This window comes from Sardina pilchardus, chromosome 1, assembly GCF_963854185.1.
Source record: "Sardina pilchardus chromosome 1, fSarPil1.1, whole genome shotgun sequence".
Taxonomy (NCBI): Eukaryota; Metazoa; Chordata; class Actinopteri; order Clupeiformes; family Clupeidae; genus Sardina; species Sardina pilchardus.
In genome coordinates this window covers 45,179,052-45,201,060 of record NC_084994.1, presented here as the reverse complement: position 1 = coordinate 45,201,060, position 22,009 = coordinate 45,179,052, and the positions used below count along the sequence as shown (strand labels likewise).

The window sequence follows — 22,009 nt, the reverse complement described above, 5'->3', positions numbered from 1 at the left end:
TTACTAGTATGATATTGACATAGAGTTAAAAATCTTAGCACTTGAGTCTGTGTACTAACAGCCTAAGGGATTTTCAAAGCCATGAACACTGATTTACGACACATATTTTCATGTCATTTAATCCTTTGAAATCCCTGAATCCTCCCAGACTGCAGCAGAGTCAGAGGCCAGACAAGATGATGTAGTGATGAGGCAACAGGGATTTGAGACCGAGACCTTCAGGGTTACTCAGATCACGCTTAACCATTTGAAGTATGCAAGGCAGAGGAGCAGAAACAGAAAGTCAAAGACTTCCCTTAACCATGCACTGAACCAGCAGATTTCACCCTTTGTACAACACGTACTGTTCAGCCAACACTGATTAAATGTTCAGCTTTGACTTTAACTATCCCTCCCGGGCTAAAGATGACGGCGGCTGCCGCCTTGCCTTGTAGTCGTGGAGGATGCGCTCGGCGAAGGCCTTGTCGAGCATCTTGCGGTACCACTCCTGCAGCCGCTTGGGCTTGGGGATCTTCTGGTCGGCAGGGTGGCAGTGGAAGATGTAGTCGTCGCCCTCGCTAGGGGGGCAGGCCCAGATATGTGCCCACACGTACCTGGGGGCAGCCGAGAGAAATCTCAGGTGTTAGGATTTAATCTTTCGAGGCTCGATATTCAATGTCTGCAGTTTTTGTTCAGATTGATTGGCACAGAGTTGTGGAGCTCACCCAAGTTTCTTGACGTATTCCAAATAGCCAATTAGGATTTCATGGTAGACTGCTGTTCGCAACAACCGAGGTTTGAAGAAGTGAATACTGTCGAGGTATGATATGTATACCCGCCTGTACAAAGAGAGGGGATTATGTCAATAATAATTATCACAACATAAAACCTGAAGGGGCAAATGACAGCTCATTTCAATCAACACATGTAACCATGAACAAGCACATAAGAATAGATGAAAATTATGCTAGAGCTGTGTATTTTTGCATTTTGCACAATAGCTTTCTAACGTTTTGCAACATGTTACATTATTGTACGTATACACATATTTATTCAATATATGGCCATGTTTTCTTTCCTGATTTGATGTTAATGTTTGTAGGCGGATGCTGAACGCGTCTGTGTCTTACCTGGTGTTGGGGAAGGCGCACTCTGAGCCGTACTCCTGCACGTGCATCCCGAAGAAGCACACGTCCACACCATCAATCTCCTCGAAGGCAAAAAGTGCTTTGGTTCGGTACGGGAAGGTCTCCTGCATCTCGCCTGTGTCTACAAACCTGGGCACGAGAGAGAGAGAGAGAGAACACACAACCCCAATTGAGTCTTATGCACTTAGCATATCGTAGGGCCCTTCGGATTCGTCTTTCTATTTATCCTTCCCTTCCTTCCTTGGTCCTCGTTCCCACTGATTTAGATAAAGAATGATGGGGCGGCAACAATGGGATAGTCTATCCAATGTTCTTTATAGATCAGCGGGAACGAGCCGGAGGAATGAGGCAGGAAGGGAGGGAGGATAGATAAAAAGATGAATGAGAAGGGACCATCGATGGCGAATGCTTGGGTTGGGGAGGAGGACCTACCTGGACTTCATGCCAGGTTTGACTTCCACTGTTTTGTCAGAGCTGGCCACCACTCGCACAAACACCTCCCCGGCCTCGGGATGGCTCTGTCTCTTCAAGTACTTGTTAACTCGGTCCTCTATGTATGTGCCCAACCGTGTCGACTGCAATCCTGCAAGAGATGATAAGCACATGTTTGGAACAAGAATACCCGGAATTGATGTTTAATGTCATATGTCATATGGATCTCTATAAAAGATCTGCATCTTAATGTGTCCAAATAAATAAACTGGCAAACAAACTGGTCATTGAATAACTTACTTTTGGCAGAAAACTTGTTTTCCTTCCTTGATTTCCCACTCTTCTTTAAGCAGTTGTCACAGATGAATCTGGGGGAAAGCATCAACACGATAAGATTAACATAAGAGCTCCTCTACGGACAGGATCTCGGTGCGAGACCGGAGACTGAAAGGGCAGCGCTCAAGAGGTTGACCACTCACCCGGATGGCCAGATGGTCTCGTAATGAAGAACACAGATCTGGTGCATCTTCCGTCCGCAGTCCTTACATTCAACAAACCTGTGGACAAGGGGTGAGGAAGACCATCAACACCAAACTCTTACAGTATGTGGAAGAGGTGAGGAAGACCATCAACACCAAACTCTTACAGTATGTGGAAGGGGTGAGGCAGACCATCAACACCAAACTCTTACAGTATGTGGAAGGGGTGAGGCAGACCATCAACACCAAACTCTTACAGTATGTGGAAGGGGTGAGGAAGACCATCAACACCAAACTCTTACAGTATGTGGAAGGGGTGAGGCAGACCATCAACACCAAACTCTTACAGTATGTGGAAGGGGTGAGGCAGACCATCAACACCAAACTCTTACAGTATGTGGAAGGGGTGAGGCAGACCATCAACACCAAACTCTTACAGTATGTGGAAGGGGTGAGGCAGACCATCAACACCAAACTCTTACAGTATGTGGAAGGGGTGAGGAAGACCATCAACACCAAACTCTTACAGCATGTCACACTGCACATGCTGCCTGGTCTCCCCAGTACAGAAGACTACACCAGTTTTAAGGCTCGTGTTTCTAGCACCTCACACAACTACTTTCCCATGGACCTAATGTTTATCATGTTGAAAACATGTTGCTATTAACCTACCATAGAATTGCAACTAGGTTAAGCTTTGAGTAAGGGATAATGTTGTCCGCCGGTTATTATCAGACAGTAAGTCCCGACAGGGCAAACAGGACCTTGCGTTATCCGATAATAATGAGCACACACTACATGATCCTGCTTTATTATGTGGCTGCTGGCCAACATGAGAAAATAAACGCTGTACCCAGTGTCATAAGATGATTATGGCTTTGCTTCTGCCAAGAAACTAATAGTTTACCATACAGATAAAACTTGACTTTTTCAGATGATGCATAGCACAGGACTTTTCCTTTCAGTGAAGTTCTATTGCAATAAGTGAATGAACTCCTTGCAGAATTATTTGATCAGATTTGAATCACGAGCACAAAACCCGTTGCCATCGGCAGCTTTCATTATACAGAATCATTGGACCATCAAACATCGGAAAAGTCCGTTCACTTAAACTGCACTTTCTGCAGCAGTCAGAAGAACTGTATCAGAACTCCACTTCTGCCACACTGGTTTGTGTCAGCAGCACCGGAGGGAAACCAGGCACGTCCCAAACAGCAGGGGGTGCTGTCGTGTCCACTGCTCAAGGCTGGTGCAGGACGGAGCAGGAGGGGGACTAAACCCATGGACACTTCCTAGGAGGCAACTTGGCATTAGCCTCGCTGACAGACAAACGGGTATTCACCTGGTAGAACTACCCAAAGGCTGTACTGTCATATTGACTCATGTTGATCTTAGCAGTTAGGCCAAGCCAAAACAGATAAATGAATGGGGAAACACCTCTATCAAATGTTCCACGCAACAGAGAAAGGATAGGGCTAAGGTTAAGCTGGGTGAAGTTGCAGATATCTCTGCAACATGCATCTCTGCGAGACCTTGTCGGTTGCTATATTAGTAGACTTGAATCATATTCGCATATGGTAGTCTTCAAGGACTGAGCCTTGAGACGGAGCCGCTTGTTTGTAAGTCTGAATGGGGGGGTTATTATTGATGGTGCAAACAGAGACATGACACAGTCTGAGTACTTACGGCTCAGGGTCTAGTGTATCATTTTTCTTCCTTTCAAACTGGTCTTTAGAAATCATCCTGTAGACACACAGAGAAAAAGAAAAGAAAAAAACATGGAGAGAATATGAGGACCAGAGAGAAACAAACAAAGGCCAGAAATTCTCGCAAGAAGAATTATACAAGAAATTTGAATCCCCAGGGTCTAATCAAAAACCCATTTGGACAACAATCAAGCATAACATTCCAAAGCTATTTCCCTGCGCTAGACATCAATCGTGGTTCACGATTCCAAAGGGGGCTGATGTGGAGAGTGCACAAAACGTACGTCTGCGGCTGTGCCGGGTCGTCTCCGAGAGTTACGCTGTCCCCTTGGATCTCGTTGAAGCACTTCTCGCAGAAATGATACCTGAAAGACACGTCAGAGAGTTGTCAACTTTATAGAAAATCTACACATTTTGTGTCTGTACATCAAACTAATTCAGTTCTGAAGAATATTACAATTGCCACCCATTTCACTATCAGAAGACGATGACAATTTTGACTTTTGACTGTTTTGGCTTTCTAGATTGTGCAATTTTGGAATGTTGTATGTCTAGGCACTTCATTAACTTGCCACCTAATATCTTTTTCCCGTAATTTTATTATTATCAGGAAAAAGATATTTGTGATAATGGCAGCATTAATATCACAGAAATATTACTCTGCAGCTGTGCTAAAAACTGCAACGCAAATTAACCTGCAGTAACACCACTCATGCACCAGGGGGAGCAAGGCATCACTTTCAAAGAATTCAGACATTTTACAACGCATCGGACCAGTCAGAGAAAAACAAAAAAAACAAAAACAGTAATACTCAATTGATGTCCCACAGTTAGGACTGATATAAAGTGTAGTCAGAAAGGCATTCAACTGGTCATATTTTCTGTGTGTAAAAAGGATCTCGAATATCAACGGTAAGTGGGAAATAACTATGCCTGTAACCAACCCTAAATTCATTAGCATCTCTTCAAACCAAAGCATTCACCATGACTTGCACCAAACCAAAGAGCCTCTTCAGTTCAGACCCTGACCATATGTATAACTAAATGTGTACCAACCACCAAATGTACCCTGTTCCCCATTTCTAACCAGTGCACCAATACCATTTCCTTTAAACCCCATTAATGCAGGTTTGTCACATCCTTTAAAGCTCATTGGTGATGTACATGTTTAGACGGTGCACTAGCAAATAGCAACAGGGTTTGCCTCACCTGTTTTGGTAGCTGTAGTAAGTCCCATCGCGAGGTATGGTGCATAGCTGTTTGCCATAGCAGCACAGCGTCTGTGGCGAGAACTCGTACTGTGGACGAACACATAAAGGTTAACATTACGACAGAGATAAACAGAAGACAAAAAAACAATACCTTCTTTACTTTTAGCCAGCAAGTTTTTTGTGTTACAGTTAAAGCGATCTGGTTGTCCATCGCATCACAAGACCAACAGCTTTCACGTAAAAAAAAAAAAACATTTACTAGCACAACAAGCAGGTTTTCGCAACTTGTAAAACTTGTCAACATCACCTCCGTTTCAGTAAGCGTAAAACAAAATCACTGGACCCGAAGAGATATACTATCCCATTATTGCATCATCATTTAATAACCGAATAGCTTTTCTTTTCAAAAAGTGTAGATCAGTTTTGTCCATCATTTTTTTTGTCGAATACTTAAATATTTTTGCACTTTTAAACTTCTTTCAAGCACACAACTGGCAGTAGAAAAGGCTGCGTTTCATCCATCAGGCTGTGCCCCCTCCCCCCCTCACCTTTCTCCCACAGCAGTAGCCCAGGCTCTGCATCACCGGGTCGATCTCCGCCTCAAACACTTCCGCCAGCTTGGAGCAGTACTTGTAGACACGGGACGTCTTGCGGTTGTAGAGCCAGGCGTTGTTGAACATGAGCCACACGTCGTCCACGTACTGCCAGGGCTCCTGGTACTGGCCCGTGTCCAGCTTGCGCTTGATAGTGGACAAGTCGATAGGGTTCTTCACAATATCAAAGTAGTCCTGAGAGAGAAAGAGACAGTGGGATTCCGGGTTAATCTACCGCCACAGAACAGTGCACTGACGTCAGGGCACTAGAATTTACAACGGAAAACAATAGAAAATCAATAAAAGATAAATTGGGTCTTTAATTCTGAAATTCAGATTACAGGCCATACACACAATTCATAGTGCCAACTGTTATTAATGAAAGCAGGATAAAGTGGATATGAAACAAATGAAATGATCAATTACAGAGCATGAATCACATCTCAAATAAAAGTAAACTCCATCTATTAACGGTTAACAGTTTTACTGCCGTGACGTGTCAATTTGACAGTGCCCACCACTCTGCCTTCACATACCAAGCCCACGCTCGGTGAATAATTTAACACGTCTTTCAATAACGTCTCTGCTTGTGTGTCTACTCTGGCCCAGATCAGCCAATTTTCTACCCATTTGTCACATAATTACATCGTGAAGAATAGCAGGCGCACATCCATCCACTCAGACATGGCGGGACAGTGTTGCTGCGCGGGCCGCTGTGATTGGCTCATGGCTATGGTGCCTCTGGGAGCTCCAGGCTGAGCCAGAGGTGATCTAAGGGTCAGCTGCGCTGGAGCGGCTCGCGGAGCTCCGGCCTCCGTTGGGGGTGATCGCGTAGCGGCAGTAAAATGTATCGAGAGATTTAGAGCGCTCTCTTACTCCAGCCCATTCAAAAATGTGACACTCCAAGGAGAAAACAGTCGCATGGGTCAATTTTTCAAAATTAAGTTATTGTGTTTACATGAAAGACCATAAAACAAGCTTTCAAATGATGCCCATAAGGATACTGCCTCACAAACTACTGAGATAATGATATTCAACATGTTCTGGTTGTACACAGAATGAAAAGTCCAAAATGGAGAAATTGTGGCTACATTTACTACAGGGCTGATACTATCGGTCTCTGTTTGGGCGCCACTATACCAAGGATTACATGTCAGTGGACTTGCATTCACTGTCAGAAAAGTAATGTCAGTCTAATGTCTAACGTCTGATGTCTCCACCTTGGTCATTTTTGGTGAGTTTGTCAAGCGTACACGAAGTGTTGCTGCACTTAGAAGATTGTGTTGTTGTGACAAAGACTAATCTGATCTATTAGCTATAACATTAGCAGCAAATCATTAGGTCTGCCATGCCTTTCTGACTGATGTAATGGACTTGTCATGTGGACATATCTTTAAGTAGACGACAACAGACTATGGTAAGATGTTTATCATTAAGCGGTGCTGGGTCAGCTGGCAAACAAGGAGATGCTAGGTGTGCAATGCATGCTAGAGATACTCAACACATGCCAGGAGTTATTGAGTTATTACCCAATGTAGCCTTGTCTGTGGCTAGCCCACACCCTACAGTCTCTGACTTTCCGCTTGTGCTTCTGATTTACCGCATTCATCCTTCTGCTAACTACATTGGCAAAGTTTAGCTCTACAAAAACCTGACAGCCCTCAAAATTCAACTTCTAGCTGGTCTCAAATAGGAAGCCTTCTGTGGTCATCCATTTATGATATCAGTGAAGCCTCCGCTTGCTGTATTCAAAGATAACTAATGCTTTCCTAATGGCCTATATGGGTGTTTGCAGACTCATTATTGACAGCTTATTGATGAATGATCCATGATGTGCAGTTGTGAATGTACACATTTATATTACAAACTAGCTATTACATCTAAGTCTATGATTTAATAACATTTGTAACAGAATATCCTGAGAGTAAAATACGTGGGAGGCCTTTGATTCCCCAATTGATTCCTTTCGTCAGACTGTTCCATTTCTAAAATCCCCAAAAGCATGACTAAGTGTTCTGCGGGGCTGAGGAGGGGACACGCAGAGGGGACACGCAGAGGGGACACAGGGGCAGAGGTACTCACAGGGATGCCCAACAGCATGGGGTCCACTGGCTGGCGGAAGGGCAGAGACTCGGGGTCCTGCCTGTACAGGGACTCCAGCGTGGGCATGAGAGCCTGCCTCAGCTCCTCGGGCTTAAAGACTACAGAGGGAGAGAAAGGGGGGGAAAAACGATGAGTCAGTGGACCTGAGTCATACTAACTGGCAATGTGACTCATCAGAATTCAGTTTAGACGATGTCCAGGTACAGATGCAAAGTCAGTGGTATGGAAAAAAATGCATTACGACTAAGAAGTTGGGTTCAAAAATGGTACAGGAAAACAAAGTAAAACGGGAGCGAGGGAAAGAGGAGGGGGAAAAAGCACGCCACTGAAAGAGAGAACAAGATAAACAGAGGAGAGGGGGGTGAGTCACAAGAGAAGAGGGATGAGGGAATAGAAGATAAAGAGTAAATGGAGAGAGAGAGGTACTAATGACAGCAATATGAGACTGAGAGAGAAAGAGAGAGGGGGGGGGAGAAGGGGAGAGAGAGAGAGAGAGAGGGGTGGCACTCACTCTTCCTGCGGGATTGGGGGGGCGATGAAGACGTGACTGTGCCGTTGGCCCCAGCTTCCTCCTCCTCTTTGGCTTCGGCCTTCAGGTCGACCTTCTTCTCCTCCATCTCCATGGGCTCCTGCTTCGTCTCCCCGCCGTCCGGCTCCTCCTTCTTCACCGACAGAGAACCAGAGTCTTCCTCAGTCTAAACGGGAACAATCACACACAAGATTACCACCACATGTATTAACATACACAGGTACTATAAGCCACGTAACCATGCGCAATCAAAACCTCAGGCAAAATTGTACAAACAGAGATCAAAATAAGATTAATAGGAGACACAGAAGTGTCAATAAGAATGAACATCCACACCCATTTCCAAACCTCAGACCTTATGTGAACCTCAACCACACCCAACCCCAGGCCTAAGCAGTCGATCACCACTGATGGCTTAGAGTCTTCATCATACCTCCATCTTGGGCTCCATCTTGATGCCGGCCGGATGGAAGTCCTTCTCATCGTGCCGCGGCTCGGCTTTGGGCTCGCTGGCCGTGGGCAGGTCCGCCAGCGCGTGCTGGGAGTGCGGGTCGGCGCTGGCCGTCGATGCCGGGGTGGGCACCCTGTTGTCCAGACTGGCACCAGTCTGCGAGAGCTGAAGTGTAGAGGGAGAGAGAGAGCGAGAGAGCGAGAGAGCGAGAGAGCGAGAGAGAGGGAGAGAGGGAGAGAGGGAGAGAGAGAGAGAGAGAGAGAGATACACAGGAAAAAAGAAAAAAGGGAGGAGCGTTGTGTGTGTGTGTGCGAGACAGAGAGAGACAGACATGAAGAGAGACAGTGGGAGAGACAGACAGAGGAGAGAAAGACAACAGTCAGATCACGGACTAAAACTGTATAACCATAAGACATTACAACCAGCTAATGACAATTATATCTTGAGATGTTGAGACTCATGCAATAAGCAACATTCAGTGCGGAATGGGCAATAGTGTGCTACTCTTGACCAATAGAGATCTACTATGGACCAATCCAGATCCACTCAACACTGCATGTCTTGAAGACTTTTTAAGTCATGCCATAACCCCTTAGATCAGGGGTTTACCCAACATAATCAGTGGCACTTATGACAAGATTGACCCACCCATTTTGGCGAGGACATTATAATCACAAACCTAAAGAACGTGCCTTTATAGACACACAAATGGCACCGTGGGCTGGTCTGGCAGAGTACTTGATACACCCCCAGAGTGGGCTCAGAACATGACACAATCCAGACTACTACAAGGTTGGCAGAGGCCAAGCACTGGATGTGAGCGGTAAACACTTAATTTGTCTTCGTCGTGGCATTCTTGTTGCGCTGACGGGGTAATTAAAAATGTAATTTTAGCCCTTCATCACAGACTGCTGCAGTCTGACAACTGACTGGTAGAAGAGCTGCCTGCTCTCGGCAGTCTGCATCCCAGCTAGCATCTCGCGCTCCCATCTGGAGGGATTAAGTTGTGGCAAGATGGCCTGCTCGACCCGTACGCAATTTAGAAGATGCTGATTGGTTTTTGGAAGGCGGTGCACCATTTCGGTTTCATTTTTGTATGCCGTTTTCCTTCAGTCACTATTCACTTACAGGTGGAATGTACATGCAGATGCTTGGGAGGCGATTGGAGATGTCCCAAGTACGGATAAGTGCATAAGGACTTTTAATGGGCGTGCATAACATGCGCTTTTCTTTTCAAAACAAGTCAGAACAGAGAGCCTTGTGCTTCCAGTATATTCAAATGAAGAGTGTGGCGAAAAGCGTCCCGCTCTAAGCTTGTCAAGCCTATTTTTCCCCTCGCGTGGAGGCCTCCATGGTGTTGAGTAAGTTAGTTAAGGGGCACAAGCAAAGCAGAAGGGGGAAGCTTGAAAGCTGTTTGGGAAATTAAGGCAAGAAGGGGGACAGGCTTAGCAAAGCGACAGAGCTGGCTGAGAGAGAGTGGAGAGCGAATCCTGGTTAAGGGAGGGTGGAGGGGGTGGTGGTGGTGGAGGGGATGGTGTTGCTGGTGGAGGGTCGACGGTCGGCGGTCTCACCGGAGTGGTGGGGGGCTGCGTCTGCTGCTGCTGGGGCTGGAGCGCGGCCTGTGGGGCGTCCAGCGTGGGGCCGGACGCGGAGGCGGAGGAGGAGGAAGGGTGGGTGGGGGTGGAGGAGCGGCTGGAGGAGGAGGCGGCTGCAGCGGCCGGCTGCGGGGGCGCGAGAGGCTGCAGGCTAGCGGCGGCAGCGGCAGCAGCAGCAGCGGCGGAGGAGGAGGAGGAGGAAGAGGAGGAGGCGGAGGAGGAGGAAGGTGGAGTCGGCGTGGCGCGCAGCGCGGCCTGGGGCAGCTGCGACGAGCCCACAGCGCCGAGGGCGTTCAGGGGGAGGCTAGCGGCGGCGGCGGCACTGGGGGGCGGCTGCTGTTGTGGCTGCTGCTGGGGGAAGAGAGGACGGGACGAAAACACACACACACAAATATAACACACACACACACACACAGGGACAGACACGAGGACGCAAAGCAGACACAGACACACACACACACATACACAGACAAGATTGTAGCTTGGTAGGTACAGAGGGAGACAGGATTGCAGCATGTGTGTTAGAGTGTGGCGGGGAGGGGAGGGGGGGGGATGAGTTAGCGTGTGTGTCTCCCTTTATAAACGTGTGCATGTTTCATCCCTATGAACACAGCTGTGAGTGCTCCTGTGTTCTGTTTCTTCACCTAAGTTGCACGCCGTGGTGAGTACATTTATTTTTGATCTGGGGTGTGCAGAAAATGCGCACAAGAGTAGAACAAATAAACAATGGCTTTTTCAGTGCACCGGTTGGTCTTGAGAGCTTTGGCTCGCCGCCACCAAACAATAGTCAAGGTAAAATAGAAGTCAAGACGGTGCTTTTTACACATAGTCAGGTCACGTAGAGCTGGGCGTGGGCATATATGAAATCTGGTGGCTTAAATGGGATCGGACTGTTTTTCTTTTATCCAGTCACATCCTCAGAGTGTGAATATCCATTCGCCACGTTTAGACCCAGTTGAGTTTTTCCCAGGAAAAGGTCGAGTCTTGAGTTTATATCAGATGCACGCAGGGGTGCAAAGACACTCTCTGAGAAGGTGTCACGGCAGTCTAGGAACATTTTTTTTTTGCGCCCACCTCCACTTTTTGGTTGTAGCTTCTACTGTATTACAGTTAAGCCCAAAATTATTAGCCCCCCTTATGAATTCAGACATAATCCTTTGTTTATACATGAAAATGACCATTTCCAAAAATGTGCCTAGTTTATATGATTACAGAAGCGCAAAGACAGTATGCCCACAAAGTTTGATGATCATTATTTACTCATGCTCTGATTTGTGACAAGAAAAGCAAGAATTGACATGTTCAAAATTATTAGCCCCCAGACCATTTATAGTCAATAGTGTAGCCTTTCTTTGCTTCAAATGACAACAACTTCTTTGAATAGTCTTTTACTAGATTGGCACATATCTCTTAAGCACTCTTTAGCTCCAGCTCGTCCAAACGGCATGGTTTTCTTGTATGGACTCTTGCTTTAAGCACGTGTCACAGATTCTCAATGGGGCTGAGGTCTGGTCTCTGTGTAGGCTATTCCAGCACCTTGATTTTGGTATCCTTTAGGGCGTTTTAGACCACTTTTCACTATGCCTTGGGTTATTATCATGCTGAAGGACCTGGTGGCGACCTAAGCCTAGACTAAGAGCAGGTGTCTTGATGTTATCCCTCAAAAGGTCAACATAATCTTTCTTTTTCATGATCCCATGCACCCAAACAAGGCTCCCTGTGCCTGAGACAGCAAAACAGCCCCATAACATGATGCTCCTACCACCATGCTTCACTGTGGGAACTGTATTTTTATGGTTGTAGGCCTTCCCTTTTTTCGCCAAACATAGGCAACATCCATGTGCCCAAACAGCTCCAGTTTAACGTCATCAGACCAAAGGACAGTTTTCCAAAACTCATTTTTAGCTTTTAAATGTGCATGGGCAAAGTTCAGTCTGACTTTGAAGCGCCCCTTTCGGAGTAATGTTTTTTTTCTCAGCCGATGACCTTGGAGGCCTCCACAATAAAAATCCCTCGCTACTGTCTTTAACCCCAGAGGTCTCAAGGTCAGCAACTATCATTTTGGCAGATGTGCAGGGTTGCTTGCTAACATCCCTGATGATTTTTCTCTCTAGATTGAGATATTTAGCATTTTCATCCACACTTAGGTTTGTTATGCACAAACTTGGAACTCTTTGTGCTTTGTAATGATGCCTTGCACGGCTGTTCTACAGACTGTGAAACATCTAGAGATTACAGTATAGCCTTTCTCCATATTATAGGCCTCAATGATGTTCTTTCTGAGGTCCAGACAGATTTCCTTTATCTTCAATATGCCTCTAAAGGCAGTCCCCTCTCAGTCAGGTGTTCAAGTGCCTGTAGGCCTGTTCCTTGAAGTCTTTAGGTAAACAATCAATGCTGGTTGGGTGTTCAGGTGTTGTCTGGACATTAACTAACTGCAAAGGTGTGGCTTGAAAGGTGACAGGTTGGTCGTGTGTGTTTAAAAGCAAAAAAATCACATGGGGGCTATTAATTTTGACCACTCCACTTTTCACACAATTTGAGATTAAGCGTTCCTAATAATATATTAACACTCCAAAATGCACCAGATTCTACATAATAACACTGGCGAATGTTTGATTTTGAAAATTTGATCAGGGATGAAACATTTAGGGAGAATTTTAGAGTAATGTTCCAAAATTTCAGGGGGGCTAATAATTTTGGGCTTAACTGTATATTCACATGACAGCAGTCTCAAGACCTCAACACACACTGATACCCATACTACACAAGCAGGTGTGCATCAGCCACCTTAGTGTATATATAAGGTGGGCTTGTTTGTGTGTGTGTGTGTGTGTGTGTGTGTGTGTGTGTGTGTGTGTGTGTGTGTGTGTGTGTGTGTGTGTGTGTGTGTGTGTGTGTGTGTGTGTGTGTGTGTGTGTGTGTGTGTGTGTGTGTGTGTGTGTGTGTGTGTGTGTGTGTGTGTGTGTGTGTGTGTGCATGATTGTTGCAGTGTAGACAGATACTTTGACTTTGTGTATGATTGCAGTACTGATACAAATAAAGTCTTGCCAGAAGCCTAAAGTGAGCACACTAATGCTTAATACACAAAATATACACATATAAGTACTTTTGAGACTGTACAGACTTAATGTTCAAGTCAATGATGAAGACATTCTGATGCTTATAGAAGTATGCCATAGTGGCATGTAAAGAGTGAGTGAGAGTGAGAGTGAGAGTGTGTGTGTGTGTGTGTGTGTGTGTGTTTGTCAACCTCAAAAAATACTGAAGAAAGACGGAAGAGAGTGCATGTGTTCAAGATAGCAAATGTGGGAGTGAACGAAAGATGAGAGAGAGAGAGAGAGTGAGTGAGTGAGTGAGAGAGAGTGAGAGAGAGAGAGAGAGAGAGAGAGAGAGCGAGCGTGTGCGTGTGCGTGTGTGTGTACCAGCTCACCTGTGTGACAGCTGCCTGTGCGGCGGTCTGGCCCAGCGCCACTGTGGCCGTCATGGCCGTGTTGGCGTTGAGGAACTGCGTCTGGTTGGCCGTCTGGCCCACCATGGCTCCAGTGTGGCCGCTCATCATGCCCGGACCCTGGGGCATCCGCGTCGGGGACATCCCCAGCTGAGCATCACACACACACACACACACACACACACGGTTAGGGGGCAAACACACTTCACTGGGCACAGGTTAGTGACATGTCATAACATTTGAATTAGGGCTGTGCAATTAATCGATTTTTAATCGTAATCGAGATTATTATTTTAAATCGTAGTCTAATGTGAAATCGTAAAAATCGATTTTTCACTTTAACTAGGGTAATAACGGTACTTATGTTTGCAAGTGTTGAATTTTGCGGCAAAAGTTCAAAAAAGTTTCTTAATATCAATCATTTAAAATGAATTATTAATAATTCATATGGTTTAATAAGGGCAAGATTTGCACTTAAATCCCAATGGGGAAATTATTTGCAAAATGTTCAATAAAAAACAGCATATTTCAAACAAATTCTTGCCTTTTGTCATTTCAAAAATAATCGTAATCGAAAATCGGATTTTGAGATCCAACAGCCCTAATTTGAATACACTAACCTAACCTACCTAATGTGCTTTCAAAAGGGCAAACAAGGGTGAACCGTTTTTAGTTGCTTCGAGTTTATTGCGCGCATTTATGATAAAGTGGACGCTGGGTCTACGTTTTAATGTTTTCATACGAATGTTTAAATTTAGAAGTTAGAAAGAAATGCACATTCTGCCCGATTTGAAACACACTTCTGGACTGGTGGATGAATTTCATTGACTAACCCTGATCTCCACGAGAATAGAAAATATTGATCTGAATACATAAAACTTCAGCCCAATGGCTGAACAGTACACAGGCAGCAAGAACACAGAGTGAGAGTGACGACTAGTGAAATGAGAGTGCGTGTGCACAGCAGGGGGGGAGAAGAGAGAGACGTGCGGAGGGGCAGAGGTGGGGAGGAAGAGGAGGGTACTGGGCAGAGGTGGGGAGGAAGAGGAGGGTACTGGGCAGAGGTGGAGAGGAAGAGGAGGGTACTGGGCAGAGGTGGAGAGGAAGAGGAGGGTACTGGGCAGAGGTGGGGGAAGAGGAAGAGGAGGGAACTGGGCAGAGGTGGAGAGGAAGAGGAAGAGGAGGGAACTGGGCAGAGGTGGAGAGGAAGAGGAAGAGGAGGGAACTGGGCAGAGGTGGAGAGGAAGAGGAAGAGGAGGGAACTGGGCAGAGGTGGAGAGGAAGAGGAAGAGGAGGGAACTGGGCAGAGGTGGGGAGGAAGAGGAAGAGGAGGGAACTGGGCAGAGGTGGGGGAAGAGGAAGAGGAGGGAACTGGGCAGAGGTGGAGAGGAAGAGGAAGAGGAGGGAACTGGGCAGAGGTGGAGAGGAAGAGGAAGAGGAGGGAACTGGGCAGAGGTGGGGAGGAAGAGGAAGAGGAGGGAACTGGGCAGAGGTGGAGAGGAAGAGGAAGAGGAGGGAACTGGGCAGAGATGGAGAGGAAGAGGAAGAGGAGGGAACTGGGCAGAGATGGAGAGGAAGAGGAAGAGGAGGGTACTGGGCAGAGGTGGGGAGGAAGAGGAAGAGGAAGAGGAGGGTACTGACCGGAGGGACGGAGCCGATGTTCATCTGCTGCGGGTGGTTCATGGGGGACGCGGCGCGGGCAGCCATGGGCGCCTGAGTCATGGGCACGTTCTGCATGGCTATGGAGTTGAACTGGTTCATCCCTACGCCACACACAAAACAGTAGAGGAGGTTGAGACACACACACCGACATAACTTAACGCATACTAAAAAAAGAGTTGCAACACTATAGAAAATATCTGAGCCTTGCAAGCACAAACACACACACTTCACAAAAGCATCCTGAAAGCAAGCATGTGTGGACCCACTTTGCATCTGTGGGATTAAAAGGAATAAAATAAACAACTCTGAAAAACAACAACTCATTCATATACCTACATTATATATACATCTATTTTCTGAAGCAGGTGCACACAGTGTCTCTAACTGCCTCTAATACACAATGACCGACATACAAACACACAATCAGCCAGGATAATGCTAATGCTCACACACACACACACACACACACACACACACACACACAGGGACGGCCAGACAGACACACAAACTAAGATAGCGGTGGAAACAGGAGTGAAGCAACAGCAACAGCAACAGCTAGGGCGGCAGGGGAGAGAGCTTGTGAAGGAGTAGGAGAGGGGGAGGGGGGTACCTTGAGAGACCTGCATGCGATTCATGATCTGATTTGGCACATTGGGCATAGGCATAGGTCCATCTGAAGAGTGGGAGGAGGAAGAAGAGGAGGAGGAGGAGGGTGAGAACCACAGAGAGAGACCCAGAGAGAGTGAGTGAGTGAGAAAGAGAGAGGGAGAAGGAGAGAGAGAGAGGGAGAGAGAGAGAGGCAGAGGTAGAGAGACCACTGAGCAAAATAGCCAGAAGTGATACTGAAGCACAACATAAAGACAGGTCAGTGAGGATAGATGTGTTCCCCTGACAAATTGTGTGTGTGTGTGTGTGTGTGTGTAACAGAGTGAGTGAGAGTGAGTAAGGGTCAGTGAGGGAGAGAGTGAGTAAGCAGGATTTCACTTTGAAATGTTGCTGACCAGGCAACAGGCTGTAGGCAGCATGCTTATACATGTGATTTGATACTGTGCGTGTTTGTGTGCGTGCGTGCGTGAGTGAGTGTGTGTGTGTAAGACTTACTTAGAGGCCTGTTGGGCGGTTGCTGGGTTAGGTTGACACTGTGTGTGTGTGTGTGTGTGAGACTCACTTGGAGGCCTGTTGTGCTGCTGTGCTGGGTTGAAACTTTGTGTGTGTGTGTGTGTGCGCGCGCGTGTGTGTAAGACTCACTTGGAGGCCTGGGCGGCTGCTGTGCTGGGTTGACACTGTGTGTGTGTGTGTGTGTGTGTGTGTGTGTGTGTGTGTGTGTGTGTGTGTGTGTGTGTGTGTAAGACTCACTTGGAGGCCTGGGCGGCTGCTGTGCTGGGTTGACACTGTGTGTGTGTGTGTGTGTGTGTGTGTGTGTGTGTGTGTGTGTGTGTGTGTGTGTGTGTGTGTGAGACTCACTTGGAGGCCTGGGCGGCTGCTGTGCTGGGTTGAGGGGCGCCTGGTTGATAATCCGCTTCTGCAGCCGTGAGCGCCGCTTCTCCTCCAGCTCCTTCTGGATCTTGTAGATCTTCTCTGCCAGGAAGTGATAATACTCATCCTGCAACCAACAAACAAACAAACAAACAAACAAACACACCAGTAAGTCACTGATGCCTCCAGCTCACACTATGACCCCACTGGCCAATCCATAACCTGCATAACTGAATCACACAAACACACTCTCCTCCCTTCTCGCACACACACACACACACACACAGACACACACTCCGTACCCTGCTGTTGGCCGACTCGTACATGTCCCCCTCCACCTTGCGGGCGTAGGCCACCAGGTTCTCCATGCGGCGGTCCTTCAGTGCAGCGGGGTCTGGCGTGGGGAATATGGCTTGAACTCTGAGGGAGGGAGAGAAGGATGTCCAAAGTGACGTCCAGTAATAACAATAAACATTTTATAGTCTACCGAAAAAAAACCCAATACTAGTAGTACTGATGACACAAATAATATGATATGCACATCTGTGTGTGTATATAGTGTGTGTGTGTGTGTGTATGTATAGTGTGTGTATGTAGGTAGGTATGTATAGTGTGTTGTGTATGTGGTGTGTGTGTGTGTGTGGGTGTGTGTGTATATTTCTTGTTCTCTTTGACTCACAGCTTGTGCACCAGGTGGTTGCGCAGGTCCTGAGTGACGTGCTCGTGCCATGCCTTGCGCATCCCCGGCGCCGAGAGCGGAGCGGCCGTGGCGCCCACCCCGGAGTCGGCAGACATCAGCTGACTGCAAAGAGAGGCGCACGGGCACACGCGAACACACACACACACACGCGCAGGGGTCAGCACACAGAGATCAGGCACGCAGAACGTGTGTGACTGGTGTGGTGTTCCTCTGCCTTGGAAAGCTACTCGCCATTAAAATAAGCACAGAAGCACAGCGATGGAAAGGAGATGGGAATGTGGGAAATGGGAATGTGGGAGATGGGAATGTGGGAGAGGGGAATGTGGGAGAGGGGAATGTGGGAAATGGGAAAGTGTTCCTTCATTCATTCATACATGTGCATGGCAGAGCTAATTTACTGGGGAAAACCGATTCATTCTAGCAAAGCAGCAGAACACTTCATTACCACGTGGCATCTAAGCAGCACTGACCACACGATACACACTTGACCACAAGTGTGCTGTTGGCGTTTACCTCACATGCGCCAGATAAGAGCTTTTTGTTTACTGTGTATTTGTAAACGGGGTGTGATCTCACTTGTTGGGATTGAGCGTGGACGGCAGTGATGAGTCCGAGTGCAGATTGGTTGGATCCGAGGTGCCCACGCCCATCGCCCCTCCCCCCAGGGCCAACTGATTCGAGCCCGCTGAGGAGAGAGAAAACCAATCACATGTTAGGACACCATAACTAGAAACATCCCATATTGCACAGGGGGGGGGGGGGGAGAACGCTTGATAGGAGTGTGTTTTTTGTGTTCGTTTTTTTTTATTTTGAAGTAGAAACATGCTACATTAACACTACGTGTTGGCTTGTTTATTGGACAGAATTAGAGCATATTATTATTATCATCATTATTATTACAATAAAAAGCATTTGCCAATTGTTCCTTGGAACAACTACACCCATTCCGTATAAAAGAAAATCAATAATGTGATGCAGAGGAGGTGTGAAATAATTGTTTCAAGTCATTTCTAGATGTCTGATGCTGGTGCAAAAATCATCTTTTGACGAGTCTTTGACCTAAACTTCTGGCAGCCATCTTCACGATAGGCATAGCAAGAGCTGTGTGGAACTCTGCACCAACTAGTACCACTCATAAAAAGCTTTTGCTGTGTTAACACAATAGTGCCCTAAAAAAATACCAAGATTTTAAAAAGATCAGCCATGAGCAAAAATAGCTTCACTCTTTCCACTACACCTGAAGGTCCTCCTGTGCAGGCTCAGCTCAGCACACAAAGTGTGACCAATGTTTGCAACATTATGTGTTGACACACCCACCGAGGATCTACATTGTCGATCCCTTCAGAGGCTGGCTGAAATTTGATCAGCCACTACATCTTTACCAGACTTATAGTAGATTATATCCATTCATTCTCTTCTCTTGTCTAACAAAAGGTTTGTGAGAGCATAATTCAGCTTTTGGAAATGTAATTTACAGATGATTGAGAAGACATAGACACAGACATAGACACGTGTGTGTTTGTGAAGCATGTCTAGCTTTCCAGTAGGAAAGGCAAACTTGGAACAGCTACAAATGTTCTACCAGTGGCCAAAAGAGGTATTACATCTGAACCATTTACTAGACTTGGTACAAGGTTTTTTGAAAAACCCAGCACACATCAAATGAACAGGAATCATGTTAATCAGTCATTCTAAACTATGTATTTACTTATCATCATCATCTCACTCATCTCCTGAACCACATGTGTGCACTGAGCCAAATATGTAGCTTCAAACTAGACCATTTGATCATCAGCATCATTTTACCCTACCTGTTAACATTTTCTCATCAGAGGCGACTCATATATACAGTATATATATAAAACTGTCTTAACTGTCTTACTAAATATAACAACCTATAAGACCAAATGGCCCTCCCTGCCCCTTCCCCCCCACCCTGAAATGAGCCGAGGCCCGGCGTGCGTACCGAGACCGATGGGTCGTAGCTGCTGCTGGTGGGGCGTCTGGGCAGGCGTCTGCGTGGTGGCGGGCTGATTGCTGTAGGGGAGGCCCAGGGCCGCGTAGGCGCGCTGCATGGAGCTGGGGTCGATGGTGGTGGAGCTGTTGATGGCGGGAGTGCTGGGCTGGCCAGGCCCCACCACCGCCGCCATGGAGCTGGGCAGACCCACGCTGGGAGAACTCAACATGGCTGTGGAGGAGAGGAGGAGAGGAGGAGAAGAGTAAGGGAGAGGAGAGGAGGAAGAGTGTGAGAGAGAGGGATTAAGTAGGAGAGGAGTGGGAGAGAGGGATGGAGTAAGAGAAGAGTGGGAGAGAAGGATGGAGTAAGAGAGGAGTGGAGAGGGGAATACAGACAAGGTCAAAATGAATGAAAAAGGGAATAAAAGAACAGAGAAGAGGGGGTGGAAGGATGGACAGGAGAAAGAATGAAAGAGTGAAAATGAAAGTGAAAGACAAGGAATGGATGAGAAAGGAGAATGGAGTGGAGTAGGTAGAATGTGAGCACAAGAAGGAGAGGAAATAGATGGGGGGAGGAAGAGATACATTAAAACTCATGTTCATCTTCAGCACACCAAGCCAATGTTATTCTCTTGGGTTGGAAACACCATCAGTGAAAAAACTGCTATAGCCAGACATGAACTTGGAAAGAAAACAATTCAGTCCAAGGATTTCTTCCAGAGCCAGACAGAGGGGGGGGGGGGAACATAAATCATGCAGTGACGACAGTTGCATCAGCAGAAAGTCTCTGCTCACCAGCACATAAATGCAGCAAAGAGAAACAAACTCAAGCTTTCTCTTTCACTCTCCCTCCTTTGCTCTCAGCAGTGCGATGAAAGATGCTCCGCAGAAAGAGAGGTAGAGAGAGAGAGGAAAAAAGAGAGAAAGAGACTGAGAGGAGAGGGGGAGAGAGAGAGAGAGAGGGAGGGAGAGAGAGAGAGAAAGAACACGAGAGCTGTGGTAGCAGAGGGATTTTAATGGTGGCAGCCATCCCTTGCCATCCCTGATGCTTTCTCCTTCTTTCTCTCTCTCTCGCTCTCATGCTTGAATCAGTGTTCAGCCAACTCCAAACTCAGCAGGGGCGCATGTGCGCTCGCTCGCGCACACACGCACACTACTACCAGGGCCTCATCTCGAGTCTGGGTCCTGTTAAAATTTGCTGGTTGTCATCATGGCAACAGGCAGATCAGATAAAATGTAGCGTGAGTAAGAGAGAGAAAGAGAAAGAAAGACAGACAGAAAGGGGGATGGGAGGAGGAGGAGAGAGGGAGACTTACGCTGCGGGTTGCGTTTATCACTGGCGTTTTTGAGCGGCAGGCAGACAGGACAGTCGTGCCGCGTGCAGTTCTTCCAGTGAGAGATGATTTGCCGGGAGGACGCACAATGAGCCACTGCGGAGGGAGAGAGAGAGAGAGAGAGAGAGAGAGAGAGACAGAGACAGAGACAGAGAGAGAGAGAGAGAGAGAGAACATTAATTCCAGAGAACACATTGACATGTAGACGAAACATTTGATCTCAGGGGAACCCGGGGGAGTGGGGAGTGGTACTATCTACACTAGCACTTCCTGTCCTTGTGTGGCAATGATGATTGAAAAATTCACACAATTAACAGCAGGCCTCTCGAGAAGTAACACTTGTAGAAAACTGCTCAATCCCACCCACAAGGCCCTCAAGTCACTTAATGGGCTGGCGGGATACTGGTCACATACACAGAAACAGACACACGCAAACCAGAGGCTCTCAAGGGAAGAGCCCGTATTTGAGGGAACAAAACACGACACAACACAAACACAGCTCCTGCCGTCGAACCATGACTGGGAACACACAGAGTTTGGCCACGAAGGGAAGCATGACATGTTCCTGGAGGATTGGATTTCCTCCCTCCCTATCTCCCTCCCTCCCTCTCTCTCTCTCTCTCCCTCCCTCCCTCTCTCTCCCTCCCTCCCTGTGGATCTCTCTCTCTCTCTCTCTCTCTCTCCCCCTCTCGCTCTCTGGCCAGGCCCCAGTGTGTGAGCAGGCGCTGTGACAGTCCAAGCTCCTTCAAGGTTTCTTGGCTTAGAGAAGGCAGAGGGCTGAGGGGCATGATCGTGCAAACTCTGTGGCGAATTCTGGAATAGCTAATAACGACAGGGTGCCTTTATCACCGGCTGCCAGCGATCAGCCGTCACCAGTCACACTCATTTGATCCCCCAAAACCCCACCGCCCGCACGACTTCAGACACGAGCTGCAGAGGTGCAGCGGTCGCTCCGAGCGTGGAGCTTGAGTCGCAGACGCCTCCAGCATTTGGCATCGCACATGGCACCAGACATGGTGGTTTTGCTAATTACGGCAATTCCTCAAGCGCGATGGAGAACAAAAACACGAGAAATCAGCTTTGCTGAGCAAAACAGACAAAACAACAACAACAAAAGGGGGAGAGGGAAAGGGAAAAAAAAAAAAACCCCGACGGGCCTGGCCCTGTGTTTTCTGGAGCTGAACTCTGCTGCTGGTTAAAAGGC

At 47.2% G+C, this 22,009-nt stretch overlaps 1 protein-coding gene across 6 annotated transcripts in view; it reads right to left on the bottom strand.

Annotated features, from left to right (window-relative positions):
• Positions 1-22,009, bottom strand: part of crebbpa (CREB binding protein a) — a 56,962-nt gene that overhangs the window by 6,222 nt on the left and 28,731 nt on the right. The window contains exons 5-27 of one of the 6 annotated variants that reach the window (XM_062545977.1): positions 20,788-20,901; positions 19,482-19,703; positions 18,092-18,200; positions 17,495-17,617; positions 17,118-17,271; positions 16,804-16,942; positions 15,950-16,012; positions 15,319-15,440; positions 13,660-13,827; positions 10,203-10,577; positions 8,614-8,796; positions 8,163-8,346; positions 7,631-7,749; positions 5,504-5,743; positions 4,954-5,042; positions 4,029-4,109; positions 3,725-3,781; positions 2,039-2,116; positions 1,860-1,927; positions 1,560-1,710; positions 1,110-1,256; positions 705-818; positions 428-593 (exon numbers count right to left, since the gene is read on the bottom strand). In XM_062545977.1, the coding sequence (XP_062401961.1) occupies positions 428-593; positions 705-818; positions 1,110-1,256; positions 1,560-1,710; positions 1,860-1,927; positions 2,039-2,116; positions 3,725-3,781; positions 4,029-4,109; positions 4,954-5,042; positions 5,504-5,743; positions 7,631-7,749; positions 8,163-8,346; positions 8,614-8,796; positions 10,203-10,577; positions 13,660-13,827; positions 15,319-15,440; positions 15,950-16,012; positions 16,804-16,942; positions 17,118-17,271; positions 17,495-17,617; positions 18,092-18,200; positions 19,482-19,703; positions 20,788-20,901 (3,266 nt within the window). The remainder of the gene's footprint in view (positions 1-427; positions 594-704; positions 819-1,109; positions 1,257-1,559; positions 1,711-1,859; positions 1,928-2,038; positions 2,117-3,724; positions 3,782-4,028; positions 4,110-4,953; positions 5,043-5,503; positions 5,744-7,630; positions 7,750-8,162; positions 8,347-8,613; positions 8,797-10,202; positions 10,578-13,659; positions 13,828-15,318; positions 15,441-15,949; positions 16,013-16,803; positions 16,943-17,117; positions 17,272-17,494; positions 17,618-18,091; positions 18,201-19,481; positions 19,704-20,787; positions 20,902-22,009) is intronic. The other 5 variants (XM_062545985.1, XM_062545994.1, XM_062546013.1 and 2 more) reach the window with 5 other exon arrangements.